At 40.0% G+C, this 16,905-nt stretch overlaps 1 protein-coding gene across 1 annotated transcript; it reads right to left on the bottom strand.

Moving 5' to 3' along the window:
- Positions 1–4,899: 4,899 nt before the first annotated feature.
- LOC310679032 (lipase member M-like) lies at positions 4,900–16,650 on the bottom strand. The gene is made up of 10 exons (XM_083443747.1): positions 16,584–16,650; positions 14,887–14,977; positions 13,036–13,129; positions 10,913–11,111; positions 10,104–10,213; positions 9,160–9,296; positions 8,041–8,187; positions 6,921–6,992; positions 5,491–5,556; positions 4,900–5,154 (listed from the first exon to the last, which is right to left on the bottom strand). The coding sequence occupies exons 1-10, from the start codon at positions 16,616–16,618 to the stop codon at positions 4,927–4,929; spliced, it is 1,179 nt and encodes a 392-aa protein (XP_083299873.1). The 5' UTR covers positions 16,619–16,650; the 3' UTR covers positions 4,900–4,926.
- Positions 16,651–16,905: the final 255 nt, after the last annotated feature.

The raw sequence follows: 16,905 nt of genomic DNA on the forward strand, positions 1-16,905 counted from the left end.
GGCAGAGCACTCTTGGAGTACCTCCCCAAGTCATGAACCTTGAGGTTCTGGCAAACCTCAGTTTAAATAACCAATCGTGACTAGGGAGGTGGAGACAGGGGAGCAGACCAAGTAAGGGTAGGGTCCACTCTTTAAGCATATAAGGGGGTAGAGCCTACCTAGGAGCTCTCAGTCAGCTCCAGAGTTTCACCTGCCGTACCCTCACTTTGTTTAGGCCTTTTATTGCAGGTTAACTTTTTCTTTACAGGTATGCAACCACTGCTACAGTCTTGCAATGGTTGCTGTTAAAGGACCGGGAAGGAATTTTCACTAAATTGGCAGGTTTCACCTTTCCCATAGCAAAACATCACAACTTTGGCGGTTTCAGGCCTTGAGCAGAATCCTTTAGTGTTTCTTCCCTCAATGGGGAAGGGGCATGAAGTGGTGACACCCCCCCCCTGTGGGTTCAATCCCAGGGTTCCCCATTAAATGGGCTGTGTTGAGGGGAGTCACTGGCCATACGCTGAAAGGTTGTCAGTGCACTCCCCTGTGTTGCGGTGAAATGGGGGGGGGGGCTCTCTGCTTAAACATACGTCATTCAGAGCCAGCCCAATCCCCAGATACATTGGTTAACCCTGATGTACCCCAGATCCCCGCCCAGGGACTGAGAGGGATAAATGCCCAATGCCTAAGCCAAGGTCTTCCTACATCTGAAAGTTTAATAAAGTTGTGGGCAATTTTAATCGCATAATACATGTCATGTGTCATTATTCCCCCTGGGTGTCGCCTGGGGTCGGGGGGTCTCCACCTGGGGACGCAATGTAATAAAGTGAATAATTATTTTGTTCAACTTGTCAAAAATCAAATTTTGGTATCAATACTTGGTGTGAGACAAAATTCACATTCCGAAATTTGGAAAAGTTAGTTCCAGCTCTAGAATTAACCAACTACTGCCAAAATTATCTGTGTGCCACTGATTTGCCATCACTTCACCAATTAATAAGAGAATTGCACATTCCTGAGAACAACAGTGAGGAGAAAACACAGTACCCAAAATTATGATGCAAACTGCATCTCACTTCAATGGGATGTAAGGGAAATCTTGCCTAGTACATGACACACAAAAACCCCAACACTCTTTATTTTATTTCTATTTTTTTAGTAGAATTTCCCAGGCCAGTGACCAATCTCCTGCGACTTCTCATGTCCAATAGGATTTTCTTTGTTGGTGCCAATTGCCAAAAGGGAGGTGGAGGGTAATTTCCACCAAGATTTTGACTGAGAAGGCTTCAAACCCCCTCCCAAGATGCTGTGGTGTCAAATGACAACCCACGTCCTGCTTTCAAAACTTTTAAAACCATGTTACAATGTAATTAATGCCATGTCTAGCTAGGTCCACTGTTGTTCCAAATGGTGGAGACACCATAATCTGAAATCTCTTAATGTTGCTTGGCAACTAATAGAAACATTAGAATAAAGGCAAATATGGGGTGAATGATAGATATTGAATTTCATCCAGAACACAAATATGTACCCCACAATTTATAAAATAAGATAATGGGCCCGAGCAAAGGGTCACTGTACAAATTCTTGCAGGACTGAATTCAATGATCATATTTGCACTTCACAATTGGACATTCATTCAGGTACTCCAATTGTGGGACTTCATGTGTTCCCCCAAAAAATATTTCAAGAGGATCCTATCATTTTGCAGTGTAAAATGCAACAACACAGGCATAAGGAATTATTTTAACGATTGCATTGTAATGCTTTTCAGTGTTTATATGTGGCTGTACATTGCCCTTACATTTTGTGAGGAGAGGCTGGTATAGAAATGCTTTTTAAAGATTACTTAATTTTATTTATAAAAATACAAAATCGCATGAGAATTCCCCCATATTCTTTTCTGGAAGCCCAAACAATGTATTTCCAGCTGCTTTCTTTAAGTCAGTCTAAAAAAAGTACATGCAGATTTTGTACTCAAAAGTAAGCCCTACTGGGTTCAATGGGACTTACAGGTGATTACAGGTTAGCAAGCAAAAAGCTACAATGCTACATACACTTACCTAGAAGCCAGCTCCACTGAACTCAAGGGAGCTTACTTCTATGTAGAGACGTGCATAGGATTCCACTGTAAATATCACAGTGTGAAGTGCTTTAATCCTGCAAATTTCATTGGGGCTTAAACATGTATGACATTATATTAAGCATTATTTGTTCATTGAGATTCAACATCTACAGGATTGAGCCTTATGATAATTAATAATCAGTTATATTTTCATTAAGAGTATGAAAAATGGCAAGATAAAGAATATAGCACCATAATCAAATTAAAAAGATCAGTGTTTTGTTTTTTTAAAAAATAGCCCTTTGCTTACCTGCCCTTGGTACTCAGATGCAGCTGGGACCTTGATAAATGTTGCAAAAGATCTAGAATGTAACAAACTGCAAGGAAGCAAGTCATTGTAGCAGTGCAGCATTTAATTATACAACAGGTGTGGTGGCATTAAAAATGATGAAATGGAAGCAGGGCTTATTCATTAGACCAGATTTGCCTGGAACATAATAGCTGACTAAAGAGGCACAGCAAATCTATTTGAATTTCTGGGTGCTATGTTGTGACTTAAGGACATAGAGACAAATTAGACTTCTCGGCAACTAAATACAATTTTAATTTTTAAAAATATCACTATGGCTGTAATCTACCCAATGTTGGGCAATTTCCCTTCTGTATTCCCCATCCCTCATTGTTCAGGAGGGCAGCCAGAAGTTTGTGTTTCCTTTGTCAATTTTTTATTAGATTTTTAAATCTTTACATATAAATTCCAGATTCCAAATGTGTTATACATTTCTCCTCTGCAAACGTTTTTTGAGAGGAGTGCAGGTGACTTTACCAGGCAGGTGGGGAACAAATTTCCTAACATTATCTTGCAATTCAAGCCCACATTTGCAGTATATTTGTAATGATTTGAGCTTAAGAACAGCTTGATGATGATCCAGGCCTTTTTTTCAGCTGGAACTAACTGGAACTCAGTTTTGTCACCTTTCAGGTCCCACGGGAGACTTTGCGGGTCCCCAGGGTCCAGGGAGATGAATCTGAGCCACATGCAGTTCTAGGTATTTTCAGAAAAGGTGTGTAGATCTTCTACCAACAAGCCCCACCCCTAGCTTAAGTTCAAAGTATCTCCAATGAAAATGAATGGAGGAAAATGTTGGTGTTGTCATTTTGCTTAGGTTTTTTGTGAGTGTTGTGAATTTTTGAAACGAAAAGCTTGGGGTCAACACCGCCCTGGATATTACTCCACATTGTCCCCAAATGAGGAAGATGTGCTCCCTAATCTCAGACACAGCAGAGGTTAATTATGATTAGTCTAGTACGATCTACTCTACAGAAGTAGAGATTATCACTGCACATTTTCAGGACTGAAACATGGATTGCAAATGTGTTTTGATGTGCTCTACCTCAAATGAAACCATCATTTTTTGTGAGTTGGTTGGAAAACCTGTTCCTTTACTTTAGAATATAAAAATGTTTTGAATAATAAAAAGTTAAATTGATTTTTTTGAGACAGGAAGACTGCATTCAGCAGGAAGCAAGTGTTCTTCAAAAGTTTTTTGTGTTTTGTTTACTTTTTGGCAATGGATCTGGGTGCAATCGATGCATGAATTCAAGAAGCTTCACATCTCTATTTTGGCAGAAACAGAACACAATGTATTCATTATTCACACTTTAGAATGTTTAGGGAGATGTATGGTACTTGACTATGCAAAAGCCATTGACTGTGTCGACCACAGCAAACTATGGCAAGTTCTTAAAGAAATGGGAGTGCCTGATCACCTCATCTGTCTCCTGAGAAATCTCTATGTGGGACAAGAAGCTACAGTTAGAACTGGATATGGAACAATTGATTGGTTCAAAATTGGGAAAGGAGTACGGCAAGGCTGTATATTGTCTCCCTGCTTATTTAACTTATATGCAGAATTCATCATGCAAAAGGCTGGGCTGGATGAATCCCAAACCAGAATTAAGATCGCCGGAAGAAATATCAACAACCTCAGATATGCAGATGACACAACCTTGATGGCAGAAAGTGAGGAGGAATTAAAGAACCTTTTAATGAGGGTCAAAGAGGAGAGCGCAAAATATGGTCTGAAGCTCAACATCAAAAAAATGAAGATCATGGCCACTGGTCCCATCACCTCCTGGCAAATAGAAGGGGAAGAAATGGAGGCAGTGAGAGATTTTACTTTCTTGGGCTCCATGATCACTTCAGATGGTGACAGCAGTCACGAAATCAAAAGACGCCTGCTCCTTGGGAGAAAGGCGATGGCAAACTTAGACAGTGTCTTAAAAAGCAGAGACATCACCTTACCAACAAAGGTCCGTATAGTTAAAGCCATGGTTTTCCCAGTGGTGATGTATGTAAGTGAGAGCTGGACCATAAAGAAGGCTGATCGCCGAAGAATTGATGCTTTTGAATTATGGTGCTGGAGGAGACTCTTGAGAGTTCCATGGACTGCAAGAAGATCAAACGTATCCATTCTTAAGGAAATCAGACACTAGTCTAGGGTGTTTGAAACAAATGCCTGTTTTTTCCAGGAAATTCAATAGGATATAATGTATCACTCTACATAGGGTACCTTCCTGGTGCAATAAATAAATAAAACCTCCTTGCTGATCTTACATTAATACCTTGTGGTGCTCATACCTGGGCCTGGGTCTAAAAAACTTATTTTCATTTCAGTCCTTTTTGGAGCTGATTTTCATTGTGATCCTTTCTGGCTCCCTTGGAGAAGGGCTGTCTAGGAGGTTTGCAAGCAAGGCTAATTGAATAATCAAAATGAGGCGACATATATTTAAACTTTATTTCTGAAGATTGTGGGGATCTCAGAATCCCACCTTGATTTCACCATTAATAGAGCAATAATAACCAAACAGTTTCCCAGCTACTTCTCCATCAGGTCAAGTATTTCTGGGTACATCAGCTGAAAAGCATCGAGGCCCCAAATGAAATCCCAGTGGTTCCATTTAGGAAACTCTGTGTCATGAATGAGATTAGTAATTCGAGGCCTCAATTCTGCAATTTCCTTGGGCTGCGAAACCCAGTCCTGTCCTCCACTCCACATCGCTGTTGGGATGGTGATCTCTTCAATTCTGTACAAGGGAGGAGTCGTCTAGGAAGAGACAGATAGATTCAATATCACCTAGATACATGCACACATCTGCAGCTTAAAAAAAATAATCTGTGAAATTGCACACAACAAACTTTCACCAAAGTAAACCAAGCGATTTTAAATTGGGTTCTTTTATTGGATTATTGATAAGTTGTGAAAATCAGAAGTAATTTGAGGGAAGTGTGGACTGCTACTTGAACGAGGATGGTGTTGTGTGGATGATGCACAAAAAATGCACACAAGGGATGCATCAAATCCAATTTAAACTGCCCCTTTGTACACACCCTCACTTTTAATCCCCTTTGCAGGCAACACAAAAATCCAGCAAATTCCTACCTGGTTGTATATATCTATGTTCTTTGAGCCATAGTCAAAATATCTGAATTGACCTGCCATAGCTGTCTAGAAAACAAAAGAGAACAATAGATAGGTGAGTATACAACCCGCCAACGAAATCGAACGACAAGCAAAGCTAACCCAAGAGGAAGTTGTTAGGAGAGGGCACTCACTGAGAGTATCTTTCACTTTCATTTCATTTAACATTTAATTTGTATACCACCTTTCTATTTTACTATACCCAAGGTGGTTTACAAGCTGAAGAAACAAAGAATGTACACCTTATAACACCTTATAACAATCTAAGCCAACACAAAAATGTGATAATAAAACATAACTTTGAAATAAGCAACTTATATCGAATAAAGTAATATTCAACAATCCATTAGAATAGTATAGAATATTAAATATCAGCATATAAAAATTAAACAAAAACCCACCCTTAACAATTACAATAAATAATTTCTAAACTATCATCAATAAAAACAATGGCAAGCCACAGTGCATAAAATAAGACAATACAAATTGAGAAGCAGAGACTGGAGGGTGGGGCAAGGCAGGTGGAAGGAGGCCTTGCCTGATGAAGTCACAGTTCTTCCTCTAAGCACAGCTCCCTTATGAGGACTCCTAGGGCTAGAGGGTGGAGCAAGGCAGGTAGAACGATGGTGATCGCACTGGCAGTTGAATCTTGCTGGAACTCTAGCAATGGAGAGCAACTTATGCTGCTCATGAGGGCAGCAGGCTAGCTTAAGGTCCACAAGGCAGCCCACACAGCTCTCTCCTCCAGCACTTTGCTTGATCCTTGCACACTTCCCACTCAAACAAATGCCGTGGGCCAGGCTAGTAGCTGCCTCTTTTCCTGCTCCCTCAGCCAAGGACCTTTCTTAATGGTGTTCTCTTTGATGAGTTGGGAGAAAGTAAATAGGCAAGACTTCCATACCACCCAGTTTAGCAATAAGCAAGCATTACTGCTACTGGGGCACAGGCTCAGGAGAGGGGCACTGGATTAAACATGAGGTGGGCTTCTGCTGCTGCACCTCCAGCACCTACCACCTAAGTTGACAGCTTCACTTTACCTCATGGTAAGGCCAATTTAGGCAGTTTCTGGGTTACAATGGCTTTCTGGTTCTGGTTTTGCCACTGCTAAATTGGGGACTCAGCTATACAGCTGCAAATATAACATTAAAAGTTTGTTTTAAGTGCATTATACAAATTTGTCACTAGATGACGATGGTGAGCTTATGTAAAATTCAATACATTTTTCAAAACGTTTTTCACAGGGGTTTTTTATATGTGTCATTTTACACTGGAAACTCAGCTACAGTATATTCTGGCTCCCTTCTATTCAAAAATTATCTAAGTTTTTATAAGGCAGACAACATTCAACAGAGAGAAAATGAGAGAGAGAAGGGAGATCTTAGTATCTCTACCTGGCCCCAGTGGATCATATTTTTCACAGAGGTATAATCTGGGAATCGTGATACATATATATCAGTCCGACTCTGTAAGGGAATGGTAAATTTAGAAGTCATTTCACTTAACAAAAACTCTTTGTACTGGACTGTTGGCAGAGGCTAAAAGCAGATATATGTTATTACATGTTTTTCTGAAGTGCAAAACTGATGCTGAGGAAACCCTGACATGCAGTTCATAGCAACTGGTACATCATGAATGAGTTGTGTGAACCAGCTGGCTGCCTGAACTCCACAGTTCTAGGATTTTATGATTCAGATACCTATGAACAACCCTTCAAATGAACAGCCCTTATGTGCTGCAAGGAGTTGGATCGTGGCTATCTGGCCTATTTCCCCACCCAGGACGCACCTGTTGTCTGTGCCCACCACCACCCACCTGCCCATTCAGTGACATGTCCAGAGCTCCCTCATGTTATATGGAGGCTTGATTCGGCCAGGGTCTCCCCCATCTTTGCTTGTGGGCCTGCAGAGCCCCTTCTTACATTTGACAAGCCCCATCTGCCCCTCACTTCCCTCTTCAGCATGTGCAGAAACTGCCTTCTTGAGCATTGGACCCAATACTGGTCTTGTCCACTCAGTCTGCCACAGCCTGTCTATGCATGCAGGGGAAATCTCTAACTAACCAAAGGTTTGAGACCCTTTGCTTACCCTCACCTGGTTTAGCTGGCCAGGTGAAAGCTGACTGTATGGTGGGGGGACCAATGGTGTACAAACTACCCCAGAAGGAGCACAACGTGTCCCCCAACAGAAGTACTAAAGGTAAAGGTAAAGGGACCCCTGACCATTAGGTCCAGTCGTGGCCGACTCTGGGGTTGCAGCGCTCATCTCGCTTTATTGGCCAAGGGAGCCGGCATACAGCTTCCGGGTCATGTGGCCAGCAGAACTAAGCCGCTTCTGGCGAACCAGAGCAGCGCACGGAAATGCCGTTTACCTTCCCTCCAGAGCAGTACCCATTTATCTACTTGCACTTTGACGTGCTTTCAAACTGCTAGGTTGGCAGGAGCAGGGAAGCAGAAGTACTACCTCTCCTTTAACACTCCATACACCCCAGTCATAAATAAATGAAGAGACATACCGCATTTAGATTTTTTTCATTGAATCCACTGACAAGAAAGAGAGCTTGTTTGCAGAGCTCATCTACTGGGCGGTGGCTGCACATTCGGGCCAAAAGGGCTTTCAGTTTCAGACTCAGCAGACAAAATTCCTTTGTGCCAAATATAGCCTGCAAAAAGCCAGAGATACTTCATAATCCCAATCTCTCGATAGCATTTCTTAAATGGGGCAGTTTAAATGTCCCAGTAGCTGGTCCATATTAAGTGTTTTTTTGTTGCTGATTTGTAAAAAGGTTTTAATCGCCAAATATAAAAATTGCAAAGTTATCGCATTAAAAAACATGGAAAAAAAGATGAATCTATTGGATTAATATAATTTATAAGTTATTCTTTAAAAGGTGGAAATATTATACGTATCTTCCAAATGATTTATTGCACTGATTTTATTTATTTTTATTTTTGAAAAATCCGAGGAGCAGTTAAATAAGGATAAAGTCAAGACCATGGCTCTCTACAGGTTTTAACTTCAGCAAGGTTGGTTGCAAGTTGATTTGACTGATTGATTTAGTTTGCACTGTGTGGGTTGGCTCTCCTAATATATCCATGAAGCTCAAACCTTGCCATTGCTTGTCTTGCACATCTCGGTAAAATTCAGTGACACTAATGTTGTGACAGAAGCTCAATGACACCAGACCACACAGTAGACCAGACACTCCTGCCATTTCCACAACTCTATTAATTCTCCTCCAGGCTTTCCCTTTTTTATATCCTTATAAGGTGAGCCAAACCATCTTGTTTGGTCTTCTGTGTTATGATCCTTGGTCTTCTTAATTTGGACTCTATATATCCAGTCTCAAGAGGGTACTTCTTTAAAAATAGTTTATCCTTCGTGCTTTCTTTTCTGTCATTTGATAGCCATGATAACATTTTAGTGAAAAACAAATTGCATGTATGTCTGAAAATTTAAGGGTGTTGGAATCTAAATTATTAATTAATCCCCCCCCCAAAAAACCCATGTTTTTCCAGCTAATTTACCTACAAAAAAAACTGGGCTTGAGCCATAAAATTAGACATCTCCCATTATGTCATAATGTCAATTAGAGCTTACGAAAATTGTGAAAAGATAATGATTGCACACATACCTTCACCAGTGCTGCTGGAAAGCGTATGATTTGTAGTGGGACGCTGATAGTGTACTGCAATGTATAGGAAGGGGCCAGGGCAAAAAACATCTTAATTTTTTCAGCCATTTGAGGTAATATAGAAAATGCCACAAAAGCTAGAGAGGGGAAAATGGAGATTCAGTTTAGCATCCCTTAGTTTCGAATTTAAGTAATGCAGCATTTATAGGCAGACTCTTACTTTAAAACATAGTTGAGCAAAATTAACATTCATTTCATGTGGCACAATTCTTTTTCAAAATGGAAGAGTTAGACTACATGCAATATACAAAGCTATTTTATAGGAAAGAGCCCAGGATGGAATTGGAACCTCACTAAATGACATAATTACTACCATTGCAACAAAATGACATAGGCTTTATGTCAGATGAATAGATACATGGGCAGAGTTGGAAAGCCCTCTATCCTATATATCAAATTTATTTACTCTCAGATTCTCATTTTTCCAATCTTAAATTCAGTTCTCCTCATTTCTACATCAATTAGAAATATTTGTTAAGCCCGCATGGAACGCTCTCTCAATGTAATCATGCCCCTGAAACCTCACACTTTCCAATTATGTAGAAAATGTTCCCCACACATACACTTTCAGGCTCTATAAAAGGCTTATGCAAAAGATCAGGAACACACAATCCCACTCCCCCTTTCATGCATTCAAATAAATATCCAAAGAGTACTATGTTTCTTATAAAGACAGCAAACATATCACAGGTTCTTGGATAACTAAAACTTCAGTAGATATCTGGTGCCATCTACAGTAGATACCTGGTGCATTCAAAAAAATGATGTGGTTTTTATGCCTTTATCTGAATTCTGCATATGACCAAGAACTAGTTCAACATTGGACCATCCCATGCCAAACTGGCCCTCTATAGAGTGCATGCCAAGGTTTATAGTTGTCATACCCACAGAGCATCCTTGAGAATGGCAGACATAATAGATGTTCTTCTGTCCAGTTTTCTGCAGAATGAAGTCTGCCATGGCAGGAAGGTCATAGATGCCCATCTCATGAAAACTGAAAACCACAAAACAAAGTAAATGAGAATTAAGTGCACTCATAATCTTTGGTTACAAGCATAAGCTCTTTCTCTAGAAAGCACTACTAAGCATATTTAAGGAACAAAAGGGAAGATTAAGCAGACTTTACCATCAAATATCTAAAATTAGGCGATAAGATGAGGGGGAAAAGAAACTTACTAGGGCCAGCTGTGCCCAGGCTGTGATACAAGAAATTAACACTAAAACCATGAGCACATTTACTAAGAAGAAGGTTTCCGCTTACAGAATCACAGCAAAGTCAGATGGTAAAACTTTTCCTGGACCATAAAATCAGACTGTCAATGAAAGGATTGCAGTGAAATCATTTCATGGATGTGTCCATAAATTTTATGGCCTGGATAAGTACTAAAAACCATTTGGCACACATTATTTAAGTGGCTGAATATAGCCACTAAAAACCATTTAGCACACATTATTTAAGTGGCTGAATATAGCCACTAAAAACCATTTAGCACACATTATTTAAGTGGCTGAATATAGCCCGACATTAGCTTTCATCAAGTCTATTCAATACATAATAAAGTAAGGGTAAGCAAGGGTAAGCATGCTTTGAACTACAAAATAACATTGAATGCCAAATTCCAGTCACTCAACTGTAAAAGAATAAATCTCCTTGAATGGTGAATTCCAGTGATTACACACGAAATGAACTTACCTAAAATCCCAGAATGCTTCTTCTTCAATGGAAAGGTTTTGGTGTCTTCTAGACCAGGAGTTTCCTCTGTTGTTTCCAATCCAAACATCATATCCAGCATCTGCTAATATGAAGCCCAGGCTCTGATGCGGCAGATTTGCGACCCAGACGCTGCCTTCCATGGTCAAACAGTGCAACAGCAGTATAGATGATTTGGAGCCTGGAAGTAAAAAAAAAAATTGATTGATTGGCTGATTGACTGACTGACTGACTGATTAGTACCTCCAAAACACATCACAAGATACAAAATTAGAACGTAATCTAACATGGAGCAGTAGGCTTGGGTCTAAATGTTGGGTTTGGATGCAAAGAAGATAGGCTCCAGTTCCTGTTCAGTTGGGAAGCTAAAGTCTCAATATTACATGCAGAAACATTGGAACTGAACCTTGAAACCTAAACCCCCTTTCTTTCTTTTTTTAAAAAAGAGCTAACCCAAAAATTCTCAGGAAAGAACATTTGATCTGTTGTTGTTTTTCCTTTTGTCTTGTCTTTCTTTCTTTCTCCTTTTTTTTTGGAGCACCTAATAAATAGAGAATTTTAGTCCTTCTGGAAAAAATCTTCGTTTCCCCAGTTTTGCTGCCCACAAATACTATGGAGGAATTATCTATATACCACTTCCTCCTGAAGCAGCTATCTATTTCTTTATAACTTTTATATGCCATCTTTTTTCTGAAGAGCTCTAGGCATTGTGAAAAGTCCCACCTCCCGCATTCGTATTAGAATCACAACAATTCAATGAAGTGGTTAGGGTAAGAGAAAGTCACCCAGGAAGCTTCTTGGTCAGTTGGGGATTTGTACCTGGGTCTACCTAGTCTTGGGCCAAAGCTCTAACCATTGCACCACACAGAGTTAGTAGAGGCAGAGCAAATCAGTTTTCACTGAAGGAGGTATGCTGCACATTCTAGCCATCAGGCTCTCTTCCTGCTCACAACTGCAGATAGAGCATTTGGGCTGGATTCAACTAACCCAGCGTGCTTGCGTAAGCCAGCTCAAGGCATCCCATTAACATAATGGGGCTTTCCCCACACAAGCACTCTGTGCCTTCCCAAAATCATCTGTGGAAAACCTCAAGAAAAGCACACAGGGAGGGAGGGAGGAAAAATTGCTCTGTCTGGCAATTAGAAATGTTTACATTGCTGAGAAGTTATGGAATAAGGACCTAAAATTTACTACTTGCTGTGAGCTAAAAGAGAATTTCATGAAAATGATGTGTAGATGGTATTTGACTCCTACAAGACTTGCAAAAATGTATAAGAACATGACTAACATGTTGGAAGTGTAAAATTAAAGAGGGCACATTCCATCATATGTGGTGGACGTGTAAAGTAGCTAAGGCCTTCTGGGAAATGATTTATAGTGAACTGGAAAAAATGTTCAAAATAACTTTTAATAAAAAACCAGAGGTTTTTTCATTAGGTTTAGTAGGAGAAGAATTACCGAAAGATAAGAAAGTATTGTTTATGTATGCGTCAGCAGCAACAAGAATATCATATGCCCAGGGATGGGAAGAAGAAAGAGCCCCAATGAAAGAAGAATGGATGTTGAAGATTATGGATTATGTGGAGATGGCAAGGCTAACCAGGAAGATCAGGCACCAAGGGGATAACAAATTTAGCAGAGAATGGCACAATTTTATTGAATATATTAAAGAACACTGTAAAAGTTTTAAAATAGTAGTAGGATTTACATAACACTTGTAATTTAAAACAACAAAGGATAAAAATGAAGTATAACAAATTGGAATAAATTAATTAGATGCAGTTAAAAGAGAAAGAACTTCGGAAGCCAAGGGAAGAGTTCAGGCAACCCCATAAATGTAAGGATTTGATTATGGGTTTTTTTAAAATAAAATAAAAATTGTGTGTGTGTGTAAAAAAAAAAAACCCTGTGTTTTATTTTTGAAACTTTGATTTTTTAAAAAAAGAAAAGAAAAGAAATGTTTACACTGCTAGAAAGATCAGAAGAGTACATTCCTCCCCATGTTTTCTTTCCCAGACCAGACTTCATGTTAGTGGTCATTACTGTACAATGAAATGAGTCACAACAGAGTCCTTGAGACATTGGGTCTCATGAGCTTTCTGTACCCCCTGGGATCCTGTTCAGGCTCAAGTAATAGCCGTCTTCTGTAAGGACCTCATACTCTTCCGAAGGATATCCCCAGTACTGGATTATCTGACTCTGTAAGGATACAAGGCCACGTGTTAGACTATTTCCTCCACCAGTAGAGGTTTAAAAGTAATTGCTAGAAGCCAAAAGTTTTCGCCTAAAGGCTCATTTCCAAGCATTAAGCATGGATCCTTCCTGACATGATCAGAATGGCCCAGGAGAGCAATGTACGAGAGTGAATATTTATATTTGTATCTCTTTGGATATTTGGGGAAGAATGAGCCAATACTTGCAAAGTTTATCAGCAACCCCTGGGGGGGGGGGGGAGGCAGCACAAAGAAAGGTGAAAACAAAAAGATCCATGGAACGTACAAAGTGGAGACTACACAGAGGATGCAAAAACAAAAGCAACTTTAATACAGTTTATTTGATGAGGAAACCATGCAACCGTTTGCTGCTTGTCAATAGAACAGAAACTAAAAGTGCAGTACTTGAGAAATGACTTAGATAGTTCCTGATACCGCAAGCCAAGAGGACCAATACACCACAGTAATATGCCAATATATGTTTTTTCTACTCCTCAGGGGTGGTTCATTTTAAATTGGTTTACAAAACAATGCAGATGCTCCTGTACAAGACTGGCCAGTGGGATACGCTCCAGTTGTTGCTGGACTCCAACTCCCATCAGCCCCAGCCAGCATGGAAAGTGGGAGTTGTAGTCTAACATGATTTGGAGAGCACTACATTGACTCCCCCTGTTTGAGTGCTTTCTGGACCAATCTTTTCACATGCAGGAGGATAGCTAAGCCAGAGCCACATACCTAGTGCCAGAGCTACACACCCATTGCCAGCAGATAACATTAAACTTACAGAAGCTTTGCCAGCATCATGAAGTAATTACAACTGGGCTTCTTTTGCTGTGTTCAGACAAGCCTCAGGCTGCCAACCATCTTGGAACACTGCTTGAGCTCTGGCATGTTCTCAGTCTTCAACTTTTCTAAGTTGAAGACCAGGCAAGTTTCCAATCTGAGGGACTACTGTTCACGTTGTGGACAAATTGTATTGCAAATTACGCTGACATGCTTTTATGAACAGAGCGTGTGCTCTGGAAGGGTTACCAGACGTCCCCAGTTCCCGAGGAGAGTCCCCAGATTTGCAGATCTGTCCCCAAACAAATTCCATCCCCAGAATTTCCCCAGATTTGAAAATCTGTCCCCGGGAAAGCTCAGTAGCCCAGAGCCAGCCTGGTAGTGCAGTTGGCTCTGCCTGGCTTCAGGAGCTGTTCGCTGCTGACACCACTGCCAAAGGGGAACCAGGGACGTCCAGTGGTGCACATCTCCTCCCCCCTTCCCCCTTTGATTTGACAGATCGGGGGAGGCTTGGGAGTCACAGGCAGGTGGGCGCTGCCCAGAAGGGGCACAAGGTGTGTGGTTTCTCTGCCAGGCAAGGTGCAAAGCCCTTCTTTTGAACCCTGTGAAACATAAATGTGCAGAGTTTTTTTAAAAAACAACTGGGCAACAGCTGCCTGCCTATGACTCCCAAGCCTCCCCCGATCAGTCAAAACAAAGGAGGAAGGGGGCAGGAGATTGGGGGAGGCTCAGGAGTCATGGGTGGGCGGCGCTCAGTTGCCCAGTTTTTTAAAAACTGCACATTTATGTTTCACAGGGTGCAAAAGAAGGGCTTTGCACCTTTATACAATATGCATGCATGCTTTGGCCCAGGGTCTTTTGCCTCACTATCCCCACTACTGACTCCCTGCTGCTACTCAGCTTTAAAAAAAAATAAATTAAAAAATCATACAATATTCATACAATATTCAACTTACTTACAATATTCATAAACTGTTCAGGATTCAAGTCTTCTGAGCTCACTGCTCCATGTACTGCCATCATGATAAGCAGTAGCCACATCCTTGAGAACCTGCAAAACAACTGGATATTTTAGATGATATAGGGGAAAGGTTTACTTAGCTTACTTATTTAAGAGAGTTTTTATATGGCTGAGTCTTCAAAACCTCAAAGCAGTTTACAAAGAGTAATATAAAATATCTATTAAAACACTGTTAAAATCAGATATTAAAAACAAGTTGATTTTTGAATTTCAAAAAATAAAATGTAATAAAATGAAATTACATGTTACAATGTATGTCTGGGTAGTGATGCTTAAATAACGGGTTGTTGTTTTTTAACAGGCACTGAAAACAGCAAAGCAGTTATGCTTGCCTAATTTCAATGGGTATGTCATCATGCATCATCTCTCAAAGGGGCACTTCCAGCCCTATTTCAGAGCATATGGCACGTAGATCCTGTTTAAAAAGAAAAATAAGTCAGGATGCTTCTTAATGCCAGAAGCATTCAGCACAGTCAGAGGCAGTGTGCTTCTGAATACCTAGGAAGAGGAAAGAGAGGAGGGAAGAGGGTTTTTTATCTATTAAAAAAAAATCACTTGTGCCATTCAAAACTGGAGAGAACAGAGTTAATACCAGTGATGTGTGTAACTTGCATGGACCATTTGTAGTATTGAAAGAGTACCTGAGTGTAGAGCAAACCTAGTTGGCTATGCCAACTTTACCTTTACCAACATTTTGTTTTCGCGGCAGTTGTAAAATAAGCTGTGATAGTAGAAGTTTACATATGTTCAACATTCGCAAGCAGAAAACACTTCTTTGCTGCTTCAAAATAATATGCCATTTTAGTATCAGTAGTTTTTTTTTAACATAAAGTGTTTGGAGGGCTCCCCCCCATACCCAATGGAAACGCTCATATATTGGGTCAGTTTGTGCAGTCAATAAAATCAAGAGCAACAATGTTTATTAGATCATACAGGTTTAGACTATGGATGCAGAGAAGGGGGTGTATAATTAAATGGGCTTTTTTTAAAAAAAAATGTTTACTTTCCTACTCAAATTGAAATACTGCCCCTCAATGAGGCCAAACTTAATAACAAAATGTTTAGGGGCATGCATACCCCTGTGTCTCTGCAGGAAAAAAAACAGTAGGTCTCTCTCTCTCACACACCTACACAGATCTAGCCATGTAAAAAAGAAAAGAAAATTTGTGTGGAAGCATGCTAACTGAATCCTTGCATCTGAAATACTAAGGAGTAAGTATCTGGCAAAAAGAAAGCCAGTATGAATGTCATCAAAAACTTTGCAAATCAGAATTATTATTGTTAAGAACATAATTGGCACTTTCTGTACTTTAATTCCCCTCTGACCCTGCTTTTATATAATCACATACAGAAAGCATGCATATACGTACCTGCAATTATTATTATTATTATTATTATTATTATTATTATTATTATTATTATTATTTATTATTTATTCCAAGCCACTCGGGACAATATGTCATGCATCTCATGAAGAAGATTTTTGTCCATGAAAGTCTATGTTTGTTAAGTCTTTAAGAGACTACAAGACTGTTTGTTGTTTAAATATGGACTCTGATATTTTTAGATCTCAAAAGAAGTATTGGGATTAGATTCCATACACCTAGAATTTTGAATAATCCAATGCAGAACTCACATGAACGATCCTTTCATTCCTTCCACTGTTCTCATTTCACACACACCTGCCCAAATAGAAGAGCAGGTGTTGATGCACCTTCAGGTGAGTGTTTCTGATGAATGCAAAAGGAAACCTGAAAGTTTCCTTCGTAAACACCTCAAGTCATCCAGCCGTGCTCATTTACTGGGCGCAGCATCTTTCTTTTTCATTATGTATACAGCATCTGGTGTGTGTGTTGTACCTAACAGTGGGATGATCTTATCAAATGTACCTGTTTAAGGTAGCAGACTATTGGCTGACACAGAACCCAGTCCACAGAGTTTTATCAGGCTTTCTCCCT

Source organism: Podarcis tiliguerta (assembly GCF_965153285.1).
Source record: "Podarcis tiliguerta genome assembly, chromosome: 5".
In the NCBI taxonomy this organism is placed as follows: Eukaryota; Metazoa; Chordata; class Lepidosauria; order Squamata; family Lacertidae; genus Podarcis; species Podarcis tiliguerta.

Excerpts from the sequence above, each read along its gene's own strand:
- LOC310679032 (XM_083443747.1), bottom strand. The coding sequence starts at position 16,618 with ATGAGAACAGTGGAAGGAATGAAAGGATCGTTCAT. Across the intron at positions 14,978-16,583 it reads GGAATGAAAGGATCGTTCAT|GTTCTCAAGGATGTGGCTAC; the intron begins GTGAGTTCTGCA and ends GTTGTTTTGCAG. Across the intron at positions 11,112-13,035 it reads CCTGAACAGGATCCCAGGGG|GCTCCAAATCATCTATACTG; the intron begins GTACAGAAAGCT and ends TTTTACTTCCAG.